The following is a 23,134-nucleotide window of genomic DNA, read 5'->3' as shown; positions in this document are numbered from 1 at the left end:
TCCCTCCATCCGTGACATCTCTCTCTTATTCTTTTCTGGTCTTTTCCTCTTTTGGTAGGGGCAGTGAAACAGAAACCAGCAGGCACAGAAGGAGAGACGCTCAGACATGTAATTTTACCCTTGACTGACAATACCAACTCCAGACTATAGATCACCGTGTTTGGACGGGCTTTGGTCAGACAAACCTTGCTGCTCACTCTTGATTATATTTAGGGATGTATATATATATTGCTGCTGTCAGGCAAACCTTAAATCTGCAAGTGGGGAGAAGAGCGCTTGTTTTCTCCACAAGTTTTCCCATGAATATCTGAAATTATATAACAGGTTTTATGACCTGTGACATGTGTGCATTTGATTTTAGAGTGGAGATCCCTTTTTTAAAGCAATTTCTCTTTTTTTTCTTGGAACGGAAAGTATATATGGGCTTTGTTGTTGAGAGTTAAATGAGGAGATCAATACCGCTTTTATGTCTGTGCTGTAAATATGAAGATGGATCCAACTGGCGGTGAGTTTAACCAGCACAGAGACTGGATGCAGCTATCCTGGCTACTTCCAAAGGGGAAAAAACACCTCCTGGTACCTCTAAAGCCAAATAATCGACATGCTGTATCTTGTTTGTTTAATCTGTACAAAATCCAAATGTAAAAACATCAATTTGTGGTTTTACAGGGATTGCCTGCTGGCTTTATATGAGCTTCATATTCTTGCTGCAGACATGACAGCGTTATGGATCCTTTCATCTAACTCTCAGCAAGGAAGAAAATAACTATCAGCCAAAGAACTTTGACGGATTAGAATGCACCAGAACATACAGCATGGCACATGTGCATTTGTGTATACTCAGATGTTTTTTTTTAGATGTGTTTAGTGTCATTCACCTACTGACAGGTTAAGCTAAAATGAGGATCAAACGTAATGTGCCTGCAGCTGGACTACAATACAATAAAATCAGTCAATAAAAACAGGAGGGATGGAGGAATGATCATGGGCTACGGCTCTGCACACTTTTATTTCCTTAACTTGAAGTTTTCATACTAATAGTTCCTATCACTTTATTCAGCAGGGTCTTCTGTTTCTCTCAGTATAAAACGTGAGGTGATGGCAGTGATGGGCTTTGAGTAATAAACTTCATTTCGTTTTAAACTAAGCAGTTACCACCACGATGAAACCTCAAACTGCAGTTGGACCCTCTTAGTACTTTCAGATCAGCTGTTCCGACCGCCTCTCTGATGTGTTGTCTTGTTTACCAAACAACTGACAAACAATTCTCTTATTCTGACTTCTGATTTAATTCATTATTGTTACCATCCATGTTGTTGCGCGTTATTGGGGAGAACGGCATCGACAGAAACGGCTGTCATGTGACTTTAGTGTTTGCTATGTCAGAGTTTAGTCTGTGAATGCTTCTATGTCTTTTTAACACAAGTCAAAGACCACGTCAAATGGGTGCAAACGGGGTTTTTTTGGAATTAGAGGATTTTTTTTTTTAATTCTGTCCTTTCAACCCCCTTTTCCAATTCCATATTTCAAAATGTGCAACAAAAAAACAACAACAGGGAGATGGAAACCCAGTTTGTGAGTAATGAGCTTAAGATCCTTAAAAAAAATGAGTGGTTAATGTTGTTTTTCCCTAGTGTGCTTTTCTACTGCAGCAGGGGGAATTAAGAGAAGACAGTGGAGGAAAATGCTTTGTCACCCCCCCTTTCTTTTAGCTGCTTTGTTTTGTATAAATTAAAAAGGTCAAAACAAGAAGACTTGAGCTCCCATCTTGTTCCAGAATTGTTTGAGGGTCTTACATATTGTTGGCAAGCAAACATGACTGGTTCATCATTGTTGTCCTTCAGTGCAAAGACCTTGGGAGGATAGATTGTCTGTTCTACAATACAGATCAATCACGCTTCCAGGACAGGGACACAGAGAGCGAGAAGAGCGAGAGGTTGTTTTCCTGACTTACAGCCCAGATATGGGTGTGTGTTTGTGCATGTGAGTGTGTCTTCTACCTCACGGTCAGCCAGGTCAGCCTGCAGCTGGGAGACTTTCTCCCTCAGGTCCTTCAGCTCCTTCTTGGTGGATTCCATCTCATCCCCCTTTTCTCTCTCCTCCCTTTCACGCTGGTCCTTCAACCGCTCGATGATGCGCTCCTGTATAGAGGGGGAAAGAAAAGAAGGGATGATGGTAGATAGATAGGAAATGGGAAAATAGGCGCAAAGAATGACAGAAAATGAGATGGAGAGCAAAAATCACTCCAAAAGTCATTCACATTAACGCCATATCAAGTTTCTATACTAATAACAGTCGCATTAAACTTAATGCACATGGCAGCTCTGACGGCATCTAACAGCCAACAGTGATTTTAGACATGTAATACATTCTGGCACGAGATTTAATATTCACAACCACTAAAACACTATAGACGCTCTACAGCAATAGAACAACACGGCAGAAGCAAGAGAACAAAAGTTCACACACACACACACACACACACTCACACACACAAAGGAAAGCAGTGCATGAGCCAATGGAGTATATTGGCTTTCACGTGTGTGTTATTGTATTTCTATCTCTGTGAGGTCTGATTCGACTTCGAAAGTGGGAGAGAGTTCTGATTTTTACTGATGCTGGATTAACAGTTTTATTGTTTAAAGCATCTTGTTTATCAAAATATCTTTAAGACAGCACACATTTTCAGACCAATCTCCTTTTTTGGCAGCTTTTTTTTTTTTTTAAATGCAGTCCTCATCTTTGTGTTATTAATTCATCCTGACTTTAGTTTCAGCTGATAAAAAACTAGAGCATTTTGGTCTTCTGACTTACAAACAATTGTAACATGTGACTGTGTTTTAGTTTTGCTCTTTTGACTAAAATCAACATAACATTTCCTACATTTTTATCGTTTCCCATTTCATTATTGTAAATTTTAATCTTGTGTTTTCAACAAATGCTCTAAAATTTTTGGCCTATTTCATTTATGCCAGCTGCTTTTGGGTGACAAAATTAACATTCTGCCCAGTACATTAAAACCCAAAGCTATTTAATTAGCAAGTACAGAAAATAAAAACGACAGAACAAACACTCATAAAAAAGATGAAACCAGGAAATACATGGCATGCCTTTGCTGATGACTGACTGATTAATTAATGGATTGATAGAATATTACTCAATTTAGCTAAAGCGGGTTGGTTGTTAAGGTTAAGTTTAGGGGACTGGGTACATGTTGTATCAATGACGTGTGGAAGACACCTATAGTGCATGTGTGTGTCTATTGTAGGTTTATATTATGTTGCTGACTTATAGGAGGTTCAGAATCTGCATGAGGACCATCTTTTCTACCATTAAACAATATCGACAACCAATGTAAAAAAAAAACAACCTACGACTGAAGGAAGTAGGAGTTATTAAACTGTGGGATTAAAAAAAAACAACGCAAAGATACTACGAATGGCCTACGACACAGACAAGATGAAACATTTTTACAATGATGAGTGTGTGTGTGTGTGTGTGTGTGAGAGAGAGACTGAGAGAGAAAATAGTAAGACAGAGAGACAGAAATATAGAAAGATATCCAGTGGAACCAAAACAATGAAAATGAAGGGGGGGGGGGGACCTGAGAAAATTGTCAGAGTGAAGTAGAAGCCATGACTGCCTGCCAACACTCACACATCTCACTGACGCCTTTCATATTAGACTCTAAACAATTATTAGTTCTGTTTCCTGTCTGTCTGTGTGTGTGTGTGTGCGCGCGCGTGCGCGTGTGTGCACGCGAGGGCAAAAGAGGTTGACACTGTAACACAACCATGCAAAACAGAATAAAAATGTATTTTCATCAAACATTTCAAAGTGCTGGTTTAAGTGTCACTGGTGGATTTCTAGAATCGGGGTCAACTCCTCACTGAGGGAAGGCGAGAGAATCCCATAAAAGACAGTTTATGGTTCACTTCTCATCGCCAGGTGGCTCACGACAATTATGGCTGGGGTTCCAGAATGTTAGAACCAAGACCTGTGTGGTTGTTGGTTGTATTCCCATCCCCAGGACAGCCAGGCGGCTGTGTGTTGGACCATTTTGATTCTGTTCTAAACACAGGCTGTGAATGATTTAATAACGAAACAGCCAATGTGATTATTGGTCCATTTCCCATCATCTAGAGTCATCTGGTCATTCTGTGGGTGGTCGATGATTCTGCTCATAATGGTTTTATTAATGTAACCTTGCTCTGGAGTTGACCTGAAGCTGACCAGCAACGTGCGTGCATGCGTGTGGATTTATACCTTCTCAGCCAGAGCCTCTTCCAGTGTTCCCAGTGCCGTGTCAGTGTTTGAGGTGTCGGTCTGTAAAGACTTGACCCTGTCTTTCAGGCCGCCCAGCTGTTTGTCTTTATCCCTCAGCTGATCCTGGAGGTTCTCGATCTGCACAGACGAAAGGACAGGAACAGTCACAAAAAAAAAGTGTCTCAGTTTCAATGATCATAAGTAGCAAGAGCAAGTTTGATGTGAGAACAGTCTGGTGGGCTTCACCAGTCTTCATGAACTATTTTCGAATGGCTGCTCATTCCACCTTGAGATTTACTTTTGATTTAACTAAAATTGACTATAGTTCAACGATGAGACAGAGCCTGATTAATGACTTCTGGTCCTGCCTCTCCTCTGTCCTCCAGCCTCCTACTGCATCCTATTCATCCAATCACAGCCTGTACTTCATCCTTCCATCGCACTCCATCCCATTCACATCCTTCTTCTTCCTTATTGCTCTTCTTGGTCATCTTGCAGGCAACCTTCACCACCTAAAATCCTACCTCCCACCAGAGGAGGGCGCTCTGCCGGGAACTGCTCTGGCCTGTCTCACATCGTTCATGGAGAGCTTGGACCAAATCAATACGTCAGTAAATCGTGCCACATCGCTTGCAGCTGAATTTCAATAAACTGTTCATGATATGCCAAAGTTATTACATCCAGATGACAATTTGTACAACGTATGAATTCAAGCATTTTCAGATCCGTCCACAAGAAGACAGGCAAACAACTTTTAAAACACTCATTTGCCAAATGGAGTTTGGATTTCCTCAGCTCCAGCTACCTTTGGTGTGGTTTGTTTTTGTTTGTTTTTTTGCATTAGGCTGACTAATTTCTCCCAGCCTAAATAGTAATATGACCTTTAACACAATCACCACAGGCACAATTTCACTTTTTAAACTCAGAAAAGGTCACTTAAATTGGTATCAACATACAAATGTTTCAGATTAAAAATGAACACCTCAAACCATTATGCATTTTATTCATTTCCTTTATCATTTTGATGGACTGAAAGCTATATTTATTTAGTTAGTCAGGATAAATCAAGCTAGAGCAAGAACTACAGACAAAAAGGGTCTATATATCTTATCAAAATAAGCGTATAACTCCCTAATTTCTTTCCATTATTTCTTTCTTCCATTTTAACTCCTTAATTTATCAATCTTTCTCTTTTGAAAACATACAAATCCCACAAAAGGTACAGTTGTTTTTTGGGCTTTTTTTTTGTAAATGCGGTTTAAAATGATTCTATCGGCATGAAAAAGGCTTAGAGGCTCTTCTCCCCGAGCTATGCTACCTTTTACCCCCCCCCCCCCCACTCCAAATACACACAGTCTAGCTCTCCCTCCCTCGTCTACTTCCTCTCACAGCGATTTTGGGAACAGATTAATTTTCTGTTAAAACACAAATTCAGAATCCACTCTTCCTCTGAGCCTACAAACTGTCTGGGGGTGAGTTTGTATACACATATATGAGGATGTGTGTGTGTGTGTGTGTGTGTGTGTGTGTGTCTGTGTGTGTATGTGCGTGCGTGCGTGCGTGCGTGCCCGCGCGCGCGTGTGTGTGTGTGTGTGAGGAAGATGTCAGAAAAAGATAAGGAGTTATGTCAACGTTGTGGTCTTCATTAAAAATGGATGGAACAAAAAGCTACGCAGGACAGAAATAACAAATGAAGAATGGATGGAGGAAAGGAAGATATGGAAAGCACATGTAATGTAGTCATGTGGGTGGTAATTCTCACTCTTTTTTTCTTCTCCTATTATTTTTTTGTGCCACAGAAAAGAGAAGAGAGTCAAAGAAAGTCAGCTTGATATGTAACCTTTGACTCCACTACAGGCGAGAAACACAACCCTCATTTATACGACCCCAGACATTGTGTGTACGTGGGTTCGTACAGTGAAACATCTCCAGCGCCTCATTAATCAACTGTTCACTTGACAGCTTGAATGACATCTCGTCCTCTCTTTCTCTTCTCTCTCTCTCTCTCTCTCACACACACACTTGACACCGACAAACACTCTTTGATCCCCGAAACTGACGTGGTTAGCGTGCGCACACGCGCGCACGCACATGCGCGCACACACACACACACACACACACGCTTTCCTTTATTAGCCATTTGATCATGTGTGATAATGAGCTGAAATGTGTGAACAAAACCAGAATCTGCATCTCCTCAAGTTGAACAACAAAGAGAGGAGGCTGACAGGACATGAGACGGTTAATGCGCTAATATCCTTTACCACGAATATACAGAGACAGAAAGAAGCTAAAAGAAGGTATTTTGTACTGCATCATGATGAGATAAAGGAGGAGTCCGCAGCATCACCCCATCCCCTCTCAGACAGTGGACTGTATTCTATTTGAAGACGACAGAGGTCATCATTTATTGAACAAGGCGAACTCATTAGTATGCATCTAATTTCAAACACACTCTGTCTCTCTCCTCCTCCTCCTCCTCTCTGTCCTGCTTTACGTCTGCCGGCTCGATTGTCTCGATCAATTATGTCCTCACACACTCCAGGACGGGACAACTGGACGGACAGATGAGAAGGGGTAAACCAGACTAACAGGACAAGCATGGAAGAGTTCCACTGTGTACTAGATATTTTATACTTAATTTGTAAAGATTGAAGAGTCCAAACAATCTCCAATAACGTTCCTCAACCTCTGTCCATCCATTAAAAACCTCTCTGTGTCCTCGCCGTCTGTTTTTTCAGTCAATATGTATGACCAGTGTGACTCCTGAGTGAATTGTGTGTGTACCAGACAACAAAGACCCATCCATCTAACTGACAGCATTACCTCACAAACACACTCACACACAAAAACACACACACACACACACAAAGGCCAAAAATACGCAGAAAGCACCTGTATGTGTCTCCCTGTTTACCTGCCTGTCTGTGTGTCTTCTTCCTGTCTGCCTGCTCACTTGTCTGTTTCAGCAACTAAACTCCACTGTCTTGCAGCTCCATCTACTGGTTGTATTGTGACATGACCATATAGTCATGTCAAAGTATTCTCATTGCTTTAGAACAATGCGAACATGTGAATTTGTGTGTGTGTGTATGCGAGAGTGTGAGTGTGTGTGAGACAGAAAATAGGAGGGAAAATAGAAAGATATATTGGATTTTATATAAAATCCCTTTGATCTAATATATTAAAACGGGTCGCCAGTCCGTCGCAGGGCCATTCGGAGCAATCTTGCTCTTGCTCAAGGACACTTCCATTTCCACTCTTCCATTGTCATGTCATTGTTATGAAGTGAGGATCGAACCAGCGACCCTTCGGTGGAAATTCATAAAATTATTTTATATATTTATAAAATTATTTTATGAATTTCCACCAATACTTCTTACAGCAACAAAAACAAACTGTCTGTGTATGTCCACAGGAGGCATGAAACCCCAGAGGGATTGTATGAGAACCTCCCAAGAGGAAGATAAAATAAATATAATAATAATAATAATAATAATAATTAGAAAAATGGAAAACAAAACACACAAAAATCGTATAAATCTATATAAATCCGTAAAGAGGTACTTGAAGCCACTGTTATTCTTTCTATTCACATTTGAATTCCCACGTTCTTTGAAATCATCCTCCTCTGAACAGAAAAATTGTATTTCTTGTGGCACTGACTGATTTGTTTAATATTCGAAGACGAAATACTGGCGGGTACCAGAAGCAACAGCCACCACACGATAAAGCGCCAATATCATAAAGACAAACTCTTATTCTACATCTGCAGGAAGTGAAGTGCAACAACAAAAACAATGACAGCAAAAGTTGACAAGAGTGTTCCACCTTACTGAGCATGTTAGATTGAATTAGAAATTAACCGTTTGTCTTACCTTCTTCTGCAGCACATTGACTTTGCGCTCCTTGACATCCAGCATGTCTTTGAGGTCAGTTATTTCTCCGTGCTGAGTGCTTTTCTCTTCCGTCAGCTCCGATATCTGCTCGCTCTTTTTAGAAAGCAGAGACTCTTTTTCCTCCAGGCGAAGACGCAGCGCGTCCACCTGGGCACATAAAATTAAAAGTCAACTAAAATAGTTAATTACAGCGTCACAAAAAGAAAGAAGTAGAATTGCACCTCAGTCTGCAGTATCGCAGCTCTCTGTTCCTTGGCGGTGAGAGATTCTTTGAGAACGTCAACATGCTGTTTACTGTCAGAAAACTGATTGTTGAGAGTATCCAGTTTAGTCCTCAGAGCCAATAGATCGCTGTCCTTACGACTCAGCTCCTGCTTCACCTGGTCCATCTGAGTAACACACACACACACACACACGATGTACAGACAAATTAGAGTGTGTAGTCTGTGCTAATGGAGTCACATGCATATTTTCTGCTTTACCATCTGAAATTAATTCAGTTATACAAGGATATACTGAACATGAAAGACGTTTTGGTTTTTTTCCCCCTCGATCACGTCGGCACAGTTTTGAATTTACAACCCTGCAACTGTTGATGCCTGACCTGAACTGGAGTTTGGGGTTTTCCCTTAATGTCCCATTTGTGAGAGGATCAGATGACTATCATGAAGTTTTCTCAGAACAAAGATGAACAGTTGTAGAACTTGTTTAATACTCAGCTTGTATTCTGAGTGGACAATCAATTGAGTTACTACTTCGTATATATGCTCAGAAAAGCTAAGAAACAAATAAGTCAAATAATAACTTCATGGGGGACTAAATTCTTTCCTCAAATGGTAAAAGTAAGGCCCATATCAAAGACATTTCTGTATTTCTGTACATACTCATTCAAATGTGTTCTAACCAGCTACATTGTGCACTTGTGGATCAGGTCAATTCTTTAAAAACTTTTTAAAAAATCAAACAAAAAAACTCCACTTTTGACATAAAAAAAATTCTTTTGGTGGTGATTTGGAGTGAAAGTGATTTTTGAACATGACAAATAAAAAGAATGGACCCATCCACATAGAAATCTCAGTCATATCATTGTGAGTAGAATCATTGGTCCAAGCTACTAGCTGTGATAAATCCTCATGCGGGGAGAGAAAAGCAAGTTAGAGATTTAAAAAACAAACAACTACAGCAGAGATGAATTCATAGTGTCGTTAAGACCGCAGGAAACAACAGTAACTGTCAAAAGCCATAGACACGAGCAGTAAAGATGTCCCAAAAGGAGTCCTGAGAACTTCTGTGAGAGGTTCAGCAAGATTCACGGATGTTAAATCAGTTAAAATGCTTGTGACCCGGATGAAGCATCCCTGTTGAAGAATTTGTGATTAAAAAAAACTAAATGGAAATATGACTAGATTTAGTGACTGAGGATGCAATGTGAGCCCAGCCGTTAGAGGGTGGTCCCCTGGGGCTTTTAAACAATGCCTCTTTGGTATGAAGTGGCCCAAAGTGTGCCAAGCAAACATACCCTTAGACCAGCACCAGGGGACCACAACCTAGATACAAAGCAGGATGGTCCTTGTTCCCATGCTCTCATGTTGTTTACGCCAAAATTCAGAAACTACTTTCCAAATTTTGCTGGAGTATTAGAGACTCATCGGACCTGGCAACATTTTCCCAATCTTCTGTTGTTGGTTACATTTTTGAGCCTGTGTGAACTATCCCCTCAATTTCCTGTTCTTAGCTGACTGCTGCTGCAGTCCATCTGCTTCAAGGTTCCACGTGTGCTGCGTTCAGAGATGCTCTTCTCCACGCCTCAATTGCAACAGCTACAGTTACTTGTCTATTCACGGGTACCAGTTTGACCATTCTCCTCTGACTTCTGCTGTCAACAAGGTGTTTTTGTTCAGAAAATTGCTGACGCACTGGATATTTTCCTTTTTTTGGACCATTCTCTGTAAACCCTGGAGTCGATTGAGCTTGAAAAAAAAAAAAAAACAGTAGATCAGCAGTTTCTGAAATGCCAAACATGCTACCTTTAAAACAACTCAAATCATATTCCGTCCTCATTCTGATACTCCGGTTGTACTTTAGCAGACTATCTTGATCATGTCCACATGCCTGAGTCACGGCCATGTCACTGGCTGAATAGATATAAGAGCAGTTGGACAGGTATAACTCATAAAGTGGCTGGTGAGTGAATATTAGAGGAGAAAAACACATCTACAGGATTTTGGGAAAAAAAAAACCCTCTGGCTTAAAGATAATTACAGTACTTAATCAACAGCATTAGGATGTAGATCCTACGTTTTGCTCTCCGTCACTGCAATTTCCTCAGCTCCAAAAGAGTAGTAAGCAAATGACAGTTAAAGCTGTTTACCGCCGTCTTAACACACAGTCACACTACTGGGATCCTACTGAAGCAGCAGCCATTAGCTAGCCAACCTCGGAGATAGAAAGAGCATGAGAAAGTCAGAAAGAAAAGAGCAGAGGAGCGAAACGGCACAGAGGTGCGTCTCTTACTGCAGACACCTCCCGCTGAAGCTCATTGGCTCGCTCCTTTAGCTCCTCCTTCTCTGATTGGCTGTGATTAAGCTCCTCCTTCAGCTGCTCAACCTGACAGGTGAGGAGGGATGATTCACTGTGACCACAGGCTGCCACAGTCGCTCCGTGACGTCCCCAGATGGGATACTGCATGAAAACTAGCTACTCCATCGCTAATATCATTACATACGCTGTAATTGTGTTTTGCAGGTGTGTAACATTTCACTCTGGAGGCTCACACAAGCTGTTCATTACAAAGGTCACCACGAAAGAATCATGCATGAGTGAACAGAAACCTGTGCAGTGGCATTTAAACTTTGGTACACCTCTGTAAATTAAATGTGTTGAATTGAAAGAAGACGCAAATTAAAAGTAAAGGTCTAAATTACTTTTGTCACAGCTATATTTACAGTACAAAAAAAAAAAAAAATCAAGACAAAAAAAAAAAAAACGCCCCCAAAAAATTTATTGAGTTTCCAACCAGGCTTGTTCGTTTTAATCGCATTTTTTTGTAGTCTTGATACATCTGTCAGGTTCTTAAAAAAAAAAAAAAAAAAAGCGGGACAAGCAGATATATGTGTGCGTGTGCGTACTGTATGTGCATCACCTTGTTCTTCATAAATTTGGAGTGAGATCTGTATACTTCCATCTGCTTGATCTCCTCCTCTCTCTCCTCGCTGCTCAGAGCGCCGTTGGATTTGAGCATGTTCACCTCCTCCTCGAGCTCTCTCATGCCACGCTCCAGTGAACTGATCTTTGCATCCTGGCAGCACATCAGCACAAAAACCAGGTGTGATTCACTTCGCCTGAGCCGAAAGCGCGATTAAAAAAAAAGACAAGAAAGAAATACAGTCCTTCCGGCATTTCTGAGTGAGCTGGAATTCGGTTTCGGGGAAAGTTACCATGAAAGGTAGAAAACAGATTCAGGAATAACTGAAATTTTGATCAGGTTGAAGGCACCTAAGGTTGGTTTTAAGCATCAAAATTTCAAATCTTGATATCCGATGTTGATTTGCTCCTACAGCCAATTTAGAAATGCACAAAATTAAAAAAAAAAATGCAGCCTTCAATAAACGATCATATCAGTGAAACACACATCCCGTTGATAGAGATACAAGAACGTGACAGGTTCAATTAAAAAAACTACCATTAGAGGGAGCTATTTGTGTCACATTAGAAAATTAAAAAGTCACTATTTGAATGAAGAAAGCCTTCAAATTTGTCCAACAAAAATCCTTTGATTGGATATAAATGTATTATTCTGAGAAGTGCATTTAAAAACGTATTTGCAAAAACATTTCTGTGGCTCCTGTACATAAATGAGAAGACTTTCGGGTAGAATAAACAAGGTTCAAAAAAAAAAAAAAAAAAAACTTAAGTGATATCAGCAACAGAGCTTCTGTAGAGGCAGATTTGGTGACACACAATTGACATGTTCTTATTAATATTATACACAATATGTTTACGGGAAAGATTTCAAGATGAAAATATGATGAGGACCTGTGCTGTATATATAAAAAGGAGAAAGAAAAAAAAACAAGGAGAAGAAATAAAAGTATAAACTGTGAGAAAACGGAAGAATAAAGCTTCTACTGACTGCAATGAATTTGATATCATGTTCAGGAAAATCATCAACCACTAACTCACTTCTGTAACTTCAAAATTGTTATGTAAGCGGTGGAGAGACAAAGCTATACACACTGCATCTCAGTATCTTTCTCCACTGTATCGGGCAAGACTCGAAAATGTAACTGAAAGAAGTACAAATTTGAAATGAAATATACAAACAGAAATATATGTAATAACGCTTTCTCAAAATGAAATCATAATGGTATTAATACAGCCCACACTAAAGGACACATGTTATTTCTTTGGAAACATTGGAATATGTTTGTTTTTTGACGCTGTACATGTACGGCGTGTCCTGAATACATACATAAATATATGTGTTTCTGTATTGTATTTTATTATTTTTAGATTGCTGTATGTTGTATTTATATGGACCTGCAGTTGTGAAAAAGTTTCATTCATGCACATTGGTTAATATCCTCATGGTAAAATGAAACTTTCAGCTCTCAGCAAATTTGAAAATCCACGTGTACAAATTCTGTCATGGTAGTAACTCCTTCCAGATTTGTATTTATTCATATTTAAAATCTGTGTTATTGTAATCAATTTAATGAATTAATCATGAATTAGTAATTTTGTATTCATGTATTTAGGTCTGTATTAGAGAGACATGCTTCTAGGTTTTACCTTCATTTCGATGACGGTCTGCAGGGCCTTGGTCTTGGTGGATTCAGGAGCTGCTTCGTATCTCCTGTGCAGCTCCTGAGAGACACACACATGATGGTTAGATGCAGTGGGATGAAGAGGGCGGTGGAGAGAGGGTGGAGGAGGTCGTGGGCCAGGAGAGGAGGCCACAACAACTGGTGGAAAGGGATGGAGGGAAGGTTGGATGGCAGGCGTAGGCCGTGGAGAGGGAGCAGGGAAGGACGGCGAGTGCTGGAGGGAATGGTGCGCAGAGGAGGCGACGACTATGGAGGGATAGTGAGGGGGACAGGAGGAGGGGAAGGCGGAAGGATAGACGGGGTGACGATGAGAGGGACCGGAAGCGACAGGGAAGGAGGGAGAGGAGCGGAGTGGGGGATGTCTTGAGGGAGAGACTGAAAAAGAGGGAGAGGGCTGGAAAGGGGGAGAAACATGAAAAGGAGGTGGGATAGGGATAGAGGGCGAGACGGGGAAGGAAGGAGAGATGGGGTTGGAAGTTGAGGCAGGAAGGAGGTGTTTTCCTCTGGAAGAGGCATTGCTCGCTTTTAGCCTCCTTGGGTCGATCCGTCCGTCCCACATCCTTTAACCTGAGAGGAACACCACCAACTACGCTGAGAAGATTTCAGCTTCAAACAGGAACAATCAAATCTGACAGCCTGCAATGATGCTAATTCAATGAGGAAGCTTCCAGCCTCCAAAGCTGTAGGTCAACCGGACACTAAAGAAGCTTAAAACTCCAATCAAGCCAAATGACTCCATTTAAATGAAGACATTCAGCCAAATCAAATTTCCTCAAATGCTCCCCTATCAACAGGGACCCAAAGATCCTGTTCCCGTTCCTAAAATCTCCAAAAGTCAAAATATTACGCTAATTAACTAAGCTCAAAGCTACTACTTCAAATCTGACCGGCTGCTGTTATCACCTCAAAAGTCACAAGTCAAATGACGTGAGAGCAAACAGGGGCGAGAAAGAGGGGGGGGGGGGGGTGTAGCTGTTGATGGAAAGGCACAAAAACAGAAAAGAAAGGAGAGAGGGAGAAAGAGGGAAGGGACAAAAGCAGAAGGGAGGATGGAGCAGTGTATGCATCACTGCCTTTCTTTGGAGGAAACACACTTTATAGACTAAGAAAAAGACAGTGAGTGCACGACCCAGCGAGCACATTTAGTCACATACGTGAAAGGGATAGTGGGATGACATCGCTGGAGGCACGGGTATGAATGCTCTGAATACCCAAAAGCACACATCCACACACACACACACATTTGTAGTTACACACACACACACACACACACACACACACACACGCACACACACACACACACACACACACACACGCACACACACACACACACACACACACACACACACACACACACACACACACACTCACAGACTTTTTTGGTAATCAGTTCCTGGAGAGCTTTCCAGGTTAACCTGGAACAGATGCAGCCTTTGTACAAGTACGGAAGCAAAACAAAGACCAAAATCAAATGAGTCAACAGAATACTTACTTGTGAAGATTATTCCCAAAGGAACACTTAATGTTTAAACACAACTGAATTGCAAGCTTTGAAACCATCTGTGGTGAATTTCTCCTTTCTATTTTGAAATTTTAAATTATGTTAATTTTAATTTGAGCCCTTCATGCCCCCCCCACACTTTTGATTTGATTTTAATTTAGATATACAGGTGGATCATGCCATGTTTACAAGAGCTTTGATCCCTTCAAACTACATTATTATTATTATTTTTGGTTGCCCAAGAGATTCATTTGTATAAGTTTGGTGACTGAACAAAGCAATACAGCAACTTCACTCTGAGTTTTAAAAGTTTAAAACTTAAAAAAAAATACATCCATAAATCAAATGCTAGGTTGTTTTTTTTTATTATCATTGCCTTATCTAGGCCACGTCCATCATTTGCAACAACACTGTTTTTTATTATATTTTCGTAGCAGATTTATTGTCAAATAAAAAAGCAACTTCTGCGATGGTCAGTTGAAAAGTATGATAACTGCAATGTTTTAGCTCACAACCATCACAAAAAAAAAAGATAATCACGCACTTGGAGTGATTCTGGACTTTGAAAGGAGAGTTTTTTTACTGTTTTAAATCTGAACTCCTTTTCTCATCTCCACTAGAGGGCACTGCTGATGTATAATGGACCGTTGAAGGACACTGGAGTAAATAAATGTAACTGAAATAGTCTGAGTGTGTTGGTGTGGGTAACAGCGTGTGGTGTGCATGCATATAAATAAATTAATGTGCTTTATTCCTGTAGCTGCATGCACTCATTTATTCAATATCCCTGTAGTGCTGTGCTGTGTGAGGGAAAAAAAACAAACTGCAGTGAGTTTGCAATGTGACAGTCACCACCTGCACATCAATATCAAACTATTTTGTGTACTCATTGTATTGTAACCTTATTAGAAATTAAGATAAAAATACACGCCCTTGCAAGGATCTATGCCTTTTGCATGAACAGAGCTATCAAACAGTGGGATGGGAGCAAAAAAACGTAATCTACAACTGTAATTTTTCAATATTGAAGCCATCTTCGTATTTTGTAAGGAGTGATATCAGCTGGGAAATATTCACAGAAAAAAAGTTGTTTTTTTTTTTTGGCAGGCTGAGTGATGCAACGTGAAGCAACAGAGGCCAGTGATCATGTCAGAATGTCATAACACACTGGAGAAAAAAAAAAAATCATGTAGCCGCTTCGGGATAGTTTTCACACGTTTACAACCTGAGAGACAAGTGTCCACTGAGCATGTTTCTTGCAGACTTCCTGTTGCTTAGCATATGTTCTATTTCATTTTTCTCCATATTTTTGTTCTTTTATGGCTCCTCAGTGGTTAGGACGGTTGCCTCACAGTTAGAGGGCTGCTCCGTAGAGGACAGGGGTAAATGCAGAGGATGAATTTTGTTTAAACTGAAAAGAAGACTTCCTGCTTCCTCTTATGGTCAACTACACATGCATCACTCACTTCTTGTGCATGCAGATGTGTGCACCAGATATTAAGAAAACAAAATTTAAAGAATAAGATGTAGTATATATATATAAATGTATGTTACTACATTTCATTTTGAAAACTTGGTGTAAATTCAAGTAAGTGCAGTGACAGCAACTAGTGGTTAATGAACATAATTAAATCTCTATATTCTACCACTAGAGGGAGCTGCTGTATTAAACAACATTGGTGAACAGCCAGTTACTCTAATGAAACGGCTGTAAAATGTAATAAAAAATAAATAGAGGTGAGTGAGTTGTAAACAGAGGATTGAGTTCACATTCCTGCTTTCTGTTTTGTATAAAAACTGCATCAAGCGCCAACAGTAAAGGCAGCCAAGGGCCTTGCCTCGATATGACGTGTTTCAGTTGTTTGTGTATCAAGACGCACACCCGTGTACTACTCACACGGGAACACATGAACACTTCTACTTCAACCACAAGCACACACACACCTCTCTGAGTTGTAGCATCTCTTTGTCTTTTTGCTCCAAAAGACCCTCCAGCTGGTGGATGGTCATCTCAGCATCGGCCAGCCTCCTTGTCCGTTCATGGTCCTCCTCAGTTGCCCGTGACGACAGACCTTTACTCTGCAGCATTTCCAAAAGTTTCTTAATGGATTCATCCCTGTGGAGAAGATTTTAAGCGAGTCACCACATCAGTCAGTGCAAAAAAATCACGTGACCTGTAGAATCGAACCTGTACCATCTTTACCTTGCCGTTAAAGTATGTTTCTGAGTGTCTATCCTCAGCTCCATTTCCTCAACAGTCTTCCTCAGGAGGAAGAGCTCTTTGACCTGACGATCGTACTCGCTGTGGAGGCGCAGGAAGTTCTCTTCCGTCATTTCCTGAGGAGAGATGGGCTGGTTTCCGAGGCGACCGGATTCTGAGTAATCGGACTGGAAGAGCTGGTTGAGATCACGCTGGATTCGGAGCTCATCTTGTAAAGCCTGGATGGTGCACTGAAGATGCTGGTGGAAAGGACAAAGAACGATTCCACTGAGAATGAGTGCAGATATTTCAGCCTCTTCTAGAACGAGGGTTAATAATAAAGTTAGAAAGAGAGATCAGAGATGCCCTGACACCCCTGCAGCTATCAATAATCAACACTGGAAACATAAATCTCAGATACTAAGAAGGAACAAAGGGTTGTCAGTGTTATGAAATACACTGTATTCAAAAACTGGACAGCACGTAATTAGGTAACATGGAGGTCTTTGCTATTGTCGGCTGACTCATACAATAGCTCCTGAGCTGAACATTCAGGAAAGTGGTGATGACAGAAAGCGTCCTTTTCCTTTCTTACAGGAAACATCCTGTCTGGTGCAAACCAGCTGTGCCAACTACGATTCCACCTTCAGAAACAATTATCTAATTCATATGCAAAGACTTGATGCATTCTCAATTGTTCGCGAAAAAAAAAAAAAACAGTGATGTAACAAAATTCCACCTTTTCCAGGATGGGCAGCTTTTTTCAGTTTCATAGTCAGATACTGTAATCAATTCTGTTTACAGGTCAGATTCTTTCTCAGCTCCCTTATGGATTCCTGAGCACTTTTCCGCGGGGAGGAGTAGGTCTACACAGGTCTGAACAGAGGGGAGGGAAAAAAACAACCCTGTAGATTATAGAAACTCAAGTAGGCCGATAATATGTGAGCATGTGAGGATAAATAGCATTGTTCCTCATCTTTTCCCTAGGAAACAATACTGATACTCCGAATAACCGATTCAGATCCTTCAAAGATGCTAATTTTCCATTCCAATCCCTGATCACAAGAAATACTTAACCAGAGAGACTTGTATTTGAGGACTACTTGAAAATAACTGACCATGGAAGTAACCAATGGCTGCAATTCCAGCCAGCTGAGAAGAAAATTCAGCCTTGGCGAATTTTACTCGGACTGATCAACACGGTGATTAAAAATAAATCTACCTTTATATCAAGGCCACTGGTGCAGTGTAGGTGCATATTAACCAATACACAGCTCTCAACCACAAATAGAGATCCAATTTATGGCAGAATATAACAGTATGATGTCACACAGCAGACACAGTATAACTTTATAAGACTAGATGAGCTATAAAGTAGTTTTAATGTAAGCTAATATATTATTTTCTAGCTGAAATCAGCCACAACTGCATGAAAACTCATTGTGTTGGTTCATTTGCCCACAATTGTCACATGAGAGAAAATCTCTGAGTTGTCCCTCTTCCCCAGATTAACATTAACATTTCCTCCTCTTCCCCATCCTCCTCTTCCTCCTCCTCCTCCTCCTCCTCCTCCGGGTGTAGTCAGATCATTAATGCCATCAGCTGCTGCAGTTAACAGGATTCTGAGCAACAATGACATCAGTGATAGTTCGGTAACATTAATCTTTTTTTGTTTTTTAAATGAACGTGTAATCCCTCAAATATTTTGTGGCTTCAGTCTCAAGATGTTTTGTTTTTCTTTCCTTTTTTGACTCAAATCTTTTCCACTCCACCCTTTCTCCGCTCGCATCTAGTTCATTGAGAGCCTGCTCCTAACTGTCATAATGTTGTTTCCTTCTGGCTCGACCGTTGATATTACATGACTGGATGCACCTGAAGTGAAGGAGGAGGATGATGATGATTGCTTTTTTTTTGGACCATGTGACCCCTCCCCCCCTACACGCACACCCATCAGATGGACTATTCCACTAATATCAAGCCCTTGCATCACATGTCCAAGCCCATTTGCAGCCTATGTTATACATACAAACATTACAGTATGTACATGGAAAATAGAGCAGTGTGCACACACACAAACATGCACGCACACACACAAACACACACACGATGCACGCATGGAAAGATGCTTGTTACTTTAATAATCATCATATGAAGAGTATTGCAAGTGCTACAGAATTAAAGCATGAGAGAGAGAGACGCATCTCAACGGTCAAATGCAATGATCAGGCAGGCAAACAGACACAAACACACAATCGTACAAATGTTCACATCATCTAAAAGTGTGTCAGATGCACGCACGCATACACACATGGTTGCTCACACAAATGCAAATCGGTATTAACACACACACACACACACACACACACACACATACAACTTCAAAAAGGTTACATATGAAGAATTCAGATGGAAGTGGTAAGAGGCGAACACACACACACACGCACACACACACATACAGCTGGAATGTGGAGCTGAGAAATGCCAGACCACCAGAGAGAGAGCATGAGGGAGCAGGAGGAGTGAAATATTATAAATATTATATAAAGGAAGCAAGTGGAGAGAAATGAAAACAGAAGGGGAGATAAGGAGGACAGAGTGATAAAAAGGAGAAAACACTGAGTTAATTATGCGTCTGGATAGAAGATAAAAAGAAGAAGAAGGGATTGAAAAGGAGTAGAGGTTTGTTTTTGTTTTTTCTTCACTGTCTAAATGCTGAGTCATCTTTGGCACATTGCCCTTTGACCTTGCCAAACACTTCCTGATTCCACGGGGGACTGAGAGGGTCACTCGCCGCTCAGAACACAGACAGAAATGTAAATGTGTAAAAGAGTAAAAAAAGGAATCCACACTCTCATTAACATGACTTTATGCTACAACATGATACTCCTGCAAATGCAATATCCAATTCGATTGCATTTTGGTTCTGATAAAACATAAACATGATGAATACAGGTTGAAGTGATCCACGTAGTTTTTCCAATTCTGTTACACATCTGCCAACACTGATTTTTCTTCCAGAGCTCATTATTATTGGCACTGTGTTTAAAGTTACATCATGAGGCTGTCATAAAATAAACACATCTTCTGAAAGAGAGCAAATTAAATGTACTTTAAACAGTTAAATGATTCCAGATGAATTTATTTGAACTGTATGTTTGGATCCTACATGGATCCAAAGCGTCATGCCGATGTCAGATCTGTGCGTAAAGTCAGCCAATGTCCCCAATCTGATATCTTGTCTCTGCTTTGGACATAAAAACCAGAAATGTCACGACGGGTAGGGCTCATCCTTGTGTCCCCCTCGAAATTTTTTCTCTCAAGGATTTGTCTTTTCTACATTAAGATTAGGGACGAAGGGATATCACCATGCCTCACCCAATGACTGGGCAGTTGAACTGGGGCCAGAATATCACATAAGAGTGTTGATGACTGTCCCGTCCGCCTCCCGGGTTGACGGGCTAAAAAGAACTGACCTCAAAATATAGAGGAGCGCAACTGTCCAGGTCCCCCCCAGCACTCGGTAGGGGAGACTGGGGCATCTTGTCACTTGTTGCCACGTTGCTAATATTTTTACCATCAGAGGTTGCATTGATTGGTGACAATGGTTGTGTTAAGATTTAACTGCAAGGTAGACAAAGTGCACAAGTGCGTTTTGCATTTTGATACATAAAAAAAAGCAAACTTGTAATCTTATATAGAATGTCATGTGACATCTTAACGCCCCCCACGAGTGTGACACCTTACCTGCTGATGGGGAGACAAATGTAGCCCCTCATTGTTTGAAGGTTTCAAACTTTGGACTGAAATAAGATATAAAAAAATGAAATAAATGCAAAATACATGCCAGTTTTTGACAATACGACCTACTGCTCCGAAGATATGTAAAAAGAGTGTGACAAGCGTGATATTAGGCCCCGGATTCCCCTGTCATTGAGATGTTGGGCAAATTAATCTGATTGAGGGTCGGAAGTGAGAAGAATAAAGCAAAGAAATAAAAAAGCGTCTGTTAAAGCTTTTCTTCGTTTTTCTTTTTAATTGGAGGAAATATTACCCCAAAAAACAGACGTGATGTCTACTTTCTAATGCAGTTTCCGTATGCGCAGCAGAATATGTAAACGCTTCCCGTGTTTTTGGATGAAACTCTGACCTCGTCCCTCTGGCGCAGTTTGACAATTTGCACTCCTGCGGCAGACAGAGGCCAGTTTTAACCATGTTTGCATGTCATATTGCGATGGAATTACGTCTAAAAAAGCCACTATGTCAGAGCATCTGCCCCTGGATATGCTGTTGTGTAAGTAGGAATGTATTTGCTGCTGAGGAGAATTAAATCACGGCAAAACGTAGTCTGCACTACCAAATAAACAATCCATAAAAAAATAATGACAGAGGGAAAAGAAAAGAACATTAATTTATGAATATGAAGACTTTTTTTTATCCACTCCTCATCCATCCCTCAGGACACTGCTCATCTGTCGTTCAATATTAACCATCTCTCTGTTATTACTCCTCCATCTTCTCATCCTTCGCTTATTTTGCACTCACTGGGTGAGTCACCCTGCCACACACACACACACACACACACACATTATGACACATACACACACACAGATGGACACATGTGGATTGCACGATGATGCCCACACGCAAATAAAGTGTGCGTGTGTGTGTGTGTGTGTGTATGTGTAATGACCATGAGCACTTTGAAAGCATCGCCCACTCAGGCATCAGACAACAAGCAGATTAACACATTCTCTCTTCTTTCTCAGCAGATAGAGGTGAAGAAAAAGAAGAGAAACACCAGTGAGCAACGGAACCGCGTGAAAATCTCTTTTAGTTTCCAAAAGGAGAGAAAACGGACAGATGTAGACAGAAGTGATGGGATAAAACAAAAGAGGAAGATGAGAAAAAAATACAGATGAAAGGGTGAAAGAGGCAACAGATTAAAGAGGGAAATAAAATAAAAAAGCCAAGAGGAGTGAGTGAGAGAGAGAGAGAGAGAGAGAGAGAGAGAGAGAGAGAGAGAAAGAGAGCGAGCGAGAGAGCGAGAAATGTTGACCCTAATCAGTCACGTTGAGATGCAACATCAGGGTCAGAGAGAAGAGAAGAGAAGAGAAGAGAAGAGAAGAGAAGAGAAGCACTGTCGCATTTGTTACACATGTTACATGACAACAAGCTTTTTTGAAGTGATGATAGATAGATAGATAGATAGATAGATAGATAGATAGATAGATAGATAGATAGATAGATAGATGCCAATTTCCCCAGATAGATAGATAGATAGATGCCAATTTCCTCAGATAGATAGATAGATAGATATAGAGGGGCAGATTTTTTTGAGGCAGAGTAAGGAGAAGAAGAGAGGAATGACTGCACTGTAATTCTGTTCATTCCTCACCAGCTCGTCCCAAACCCACTCCTTATAAGGACAAACATGGCTACCACAGCCCTCCTCGCACGCAGATGGAGAGAAAGTAAGAGGAGGGAGAAAACTCGCTAAATCACAGCCTTGTAAGAAAACGAGAGAGAAAGCTGACCCTGGTTTCCCTTCGAGTTTTAAATCTCTCTTGGCTCTTTTCCACTGTGAAATGAACACTGTGAACGCTGGGCCTTTGTAGAAAAAACAACAAAGAACGAGTGGAATTCTCTCTCGCTCGCTCTCTCTCTGTCTCTCTGTGCGCGTTGATGTTAAAGTTTTATATGTCAGTTACATTCTCGCCATAGCTCCTTTCCTCCCTCTCCTTCTCCATCTGCATTATTCTGCACCGCCATGATCCCCTGTATTTACCTTATTCACCCTCTCCCCTGCCGCCTATCTCTCTATCCTGGCTAAATAAACACACAGGTTTGAGGACCATCTGTTACCGATGAGCATTCGTGTGCGCGCGAAATAACACACACGAAACATCCGCATACACGGGGAGAATTAACTGCACTGAAATGAGGTATTTCTAAATGTTTTTTCTTTTTTTTAAATGATCCAATGAGTTTATAAAAAAAACAAGTGTCTTACAAACACATATGCACATACTGTATGTTGACAGGAGAACATACGCGCGCGCGCACAACGCACACAACACACACACACACACACACACACACACACACACACACACACACACACACCGGAGGAATAATGAGTCATAGGTTGATGAGCAGACCGTAGGCAACGAGGAAAGCGAGCGACACGCAGGGATCATCATCCCTGTATTTTCGAGGAGGGTGTGTCATATATGTGTCATGTATCAGAGACAGGCTGAGAAAAAAAAAACAAAAAAAACAAACCAACAACTTTTTAAAAATATAGCTGAGGCTGCACGTTCCAGGTCCGCCCCGCATCACATTCCCACTGGCAACGCACACTTTCCCACTCAACAGCCTCATCTGACGTTCTTCTGTACTCACACATGCCAGATGAAAAGCTTTCTGGTTATTATTTCAACCT

At 40.9% G+C, this 23,134-nt stretch overlaps 1 protein-coding gene across 12 annotated transcripts in view; it reads right to left on the bottom strand.

Annotated features, from left to right (window-relative positions):
• LOC147262866 (ELKS/Rab6-interacting/CAST family member 1-like) overlaps window positions 1-23,134 on the bottom strand; it is a 120,287-nt gene that overhangs the window by 75,904 nt on the left and 21,249 nt on the right. For 8 of the 12 annotated variants that reach the window (XM_086202137.1, XM_086202148.1, XM_086202136.1 and 5 more), the window contains exons 5-13: window positions 16,696-16,952; window positions 16,437-16,608; window positions 12,957-13,031; window positions 11,308-11,463; window positions 10,680-10,772; window positions 8,387-8,554; window positions 8,145-8,312; window positions 4,267-4,404; window positions 2,001-2,141 (exon numbers count right to left, since the gene is read on the bottom strand). In XM_086202137.1, coding sequence (XP_086058263.1) covers window positions 2,001-2,141; window positions 4,267-4,404; window positions 8,145-8,312; window positions 8,387-8,554; window positions 10,680-10,772; window positions 11,308-11,463; window positions 12,957-13,031; window positions 16,437-16,608; window positions 16,696-16,952 — 1,368 coding nt within the window. The remainder of the gene's footprint in view (window positions 1-2,000; window positions 2,142-4,266; window positions 4,405-8,144; window positions 8,313-8,386; window positions 8,555-10,679; window positions 10,773-11,307; window positions 11,464-12,956; window positions 13,032-16,436; window positions 16,609-16,695; window positions 16,953-23,134) is intronic. The other 4 variants (XM_086202141.1, XM_086202142.1, XM_086202143.1 and 1 more) reach the window with 1 other exon arrangement.

This window comes from Aulostomus chinensis, chromosome 4, assembly GCF_037954235.1.
Source record: "Aulostomus chinensis isolate RoL2024-O1b breed Wild chromosome 4, RoL_Achi_v1.0, whole genome shotgun sequence".
Taxonomy (NCBI): Eukaryota; Metazoa; Chordata; class Actinopteri; order Syngnathiformes; family Aulostomidae; genus Aulostomus; species Aulostomus chinensis.
The sequence above is the reverse complement of the archived record's forward strand: the minus strand, read 5'-3'. Positions and strand labels throughout refer to the sequence as shown.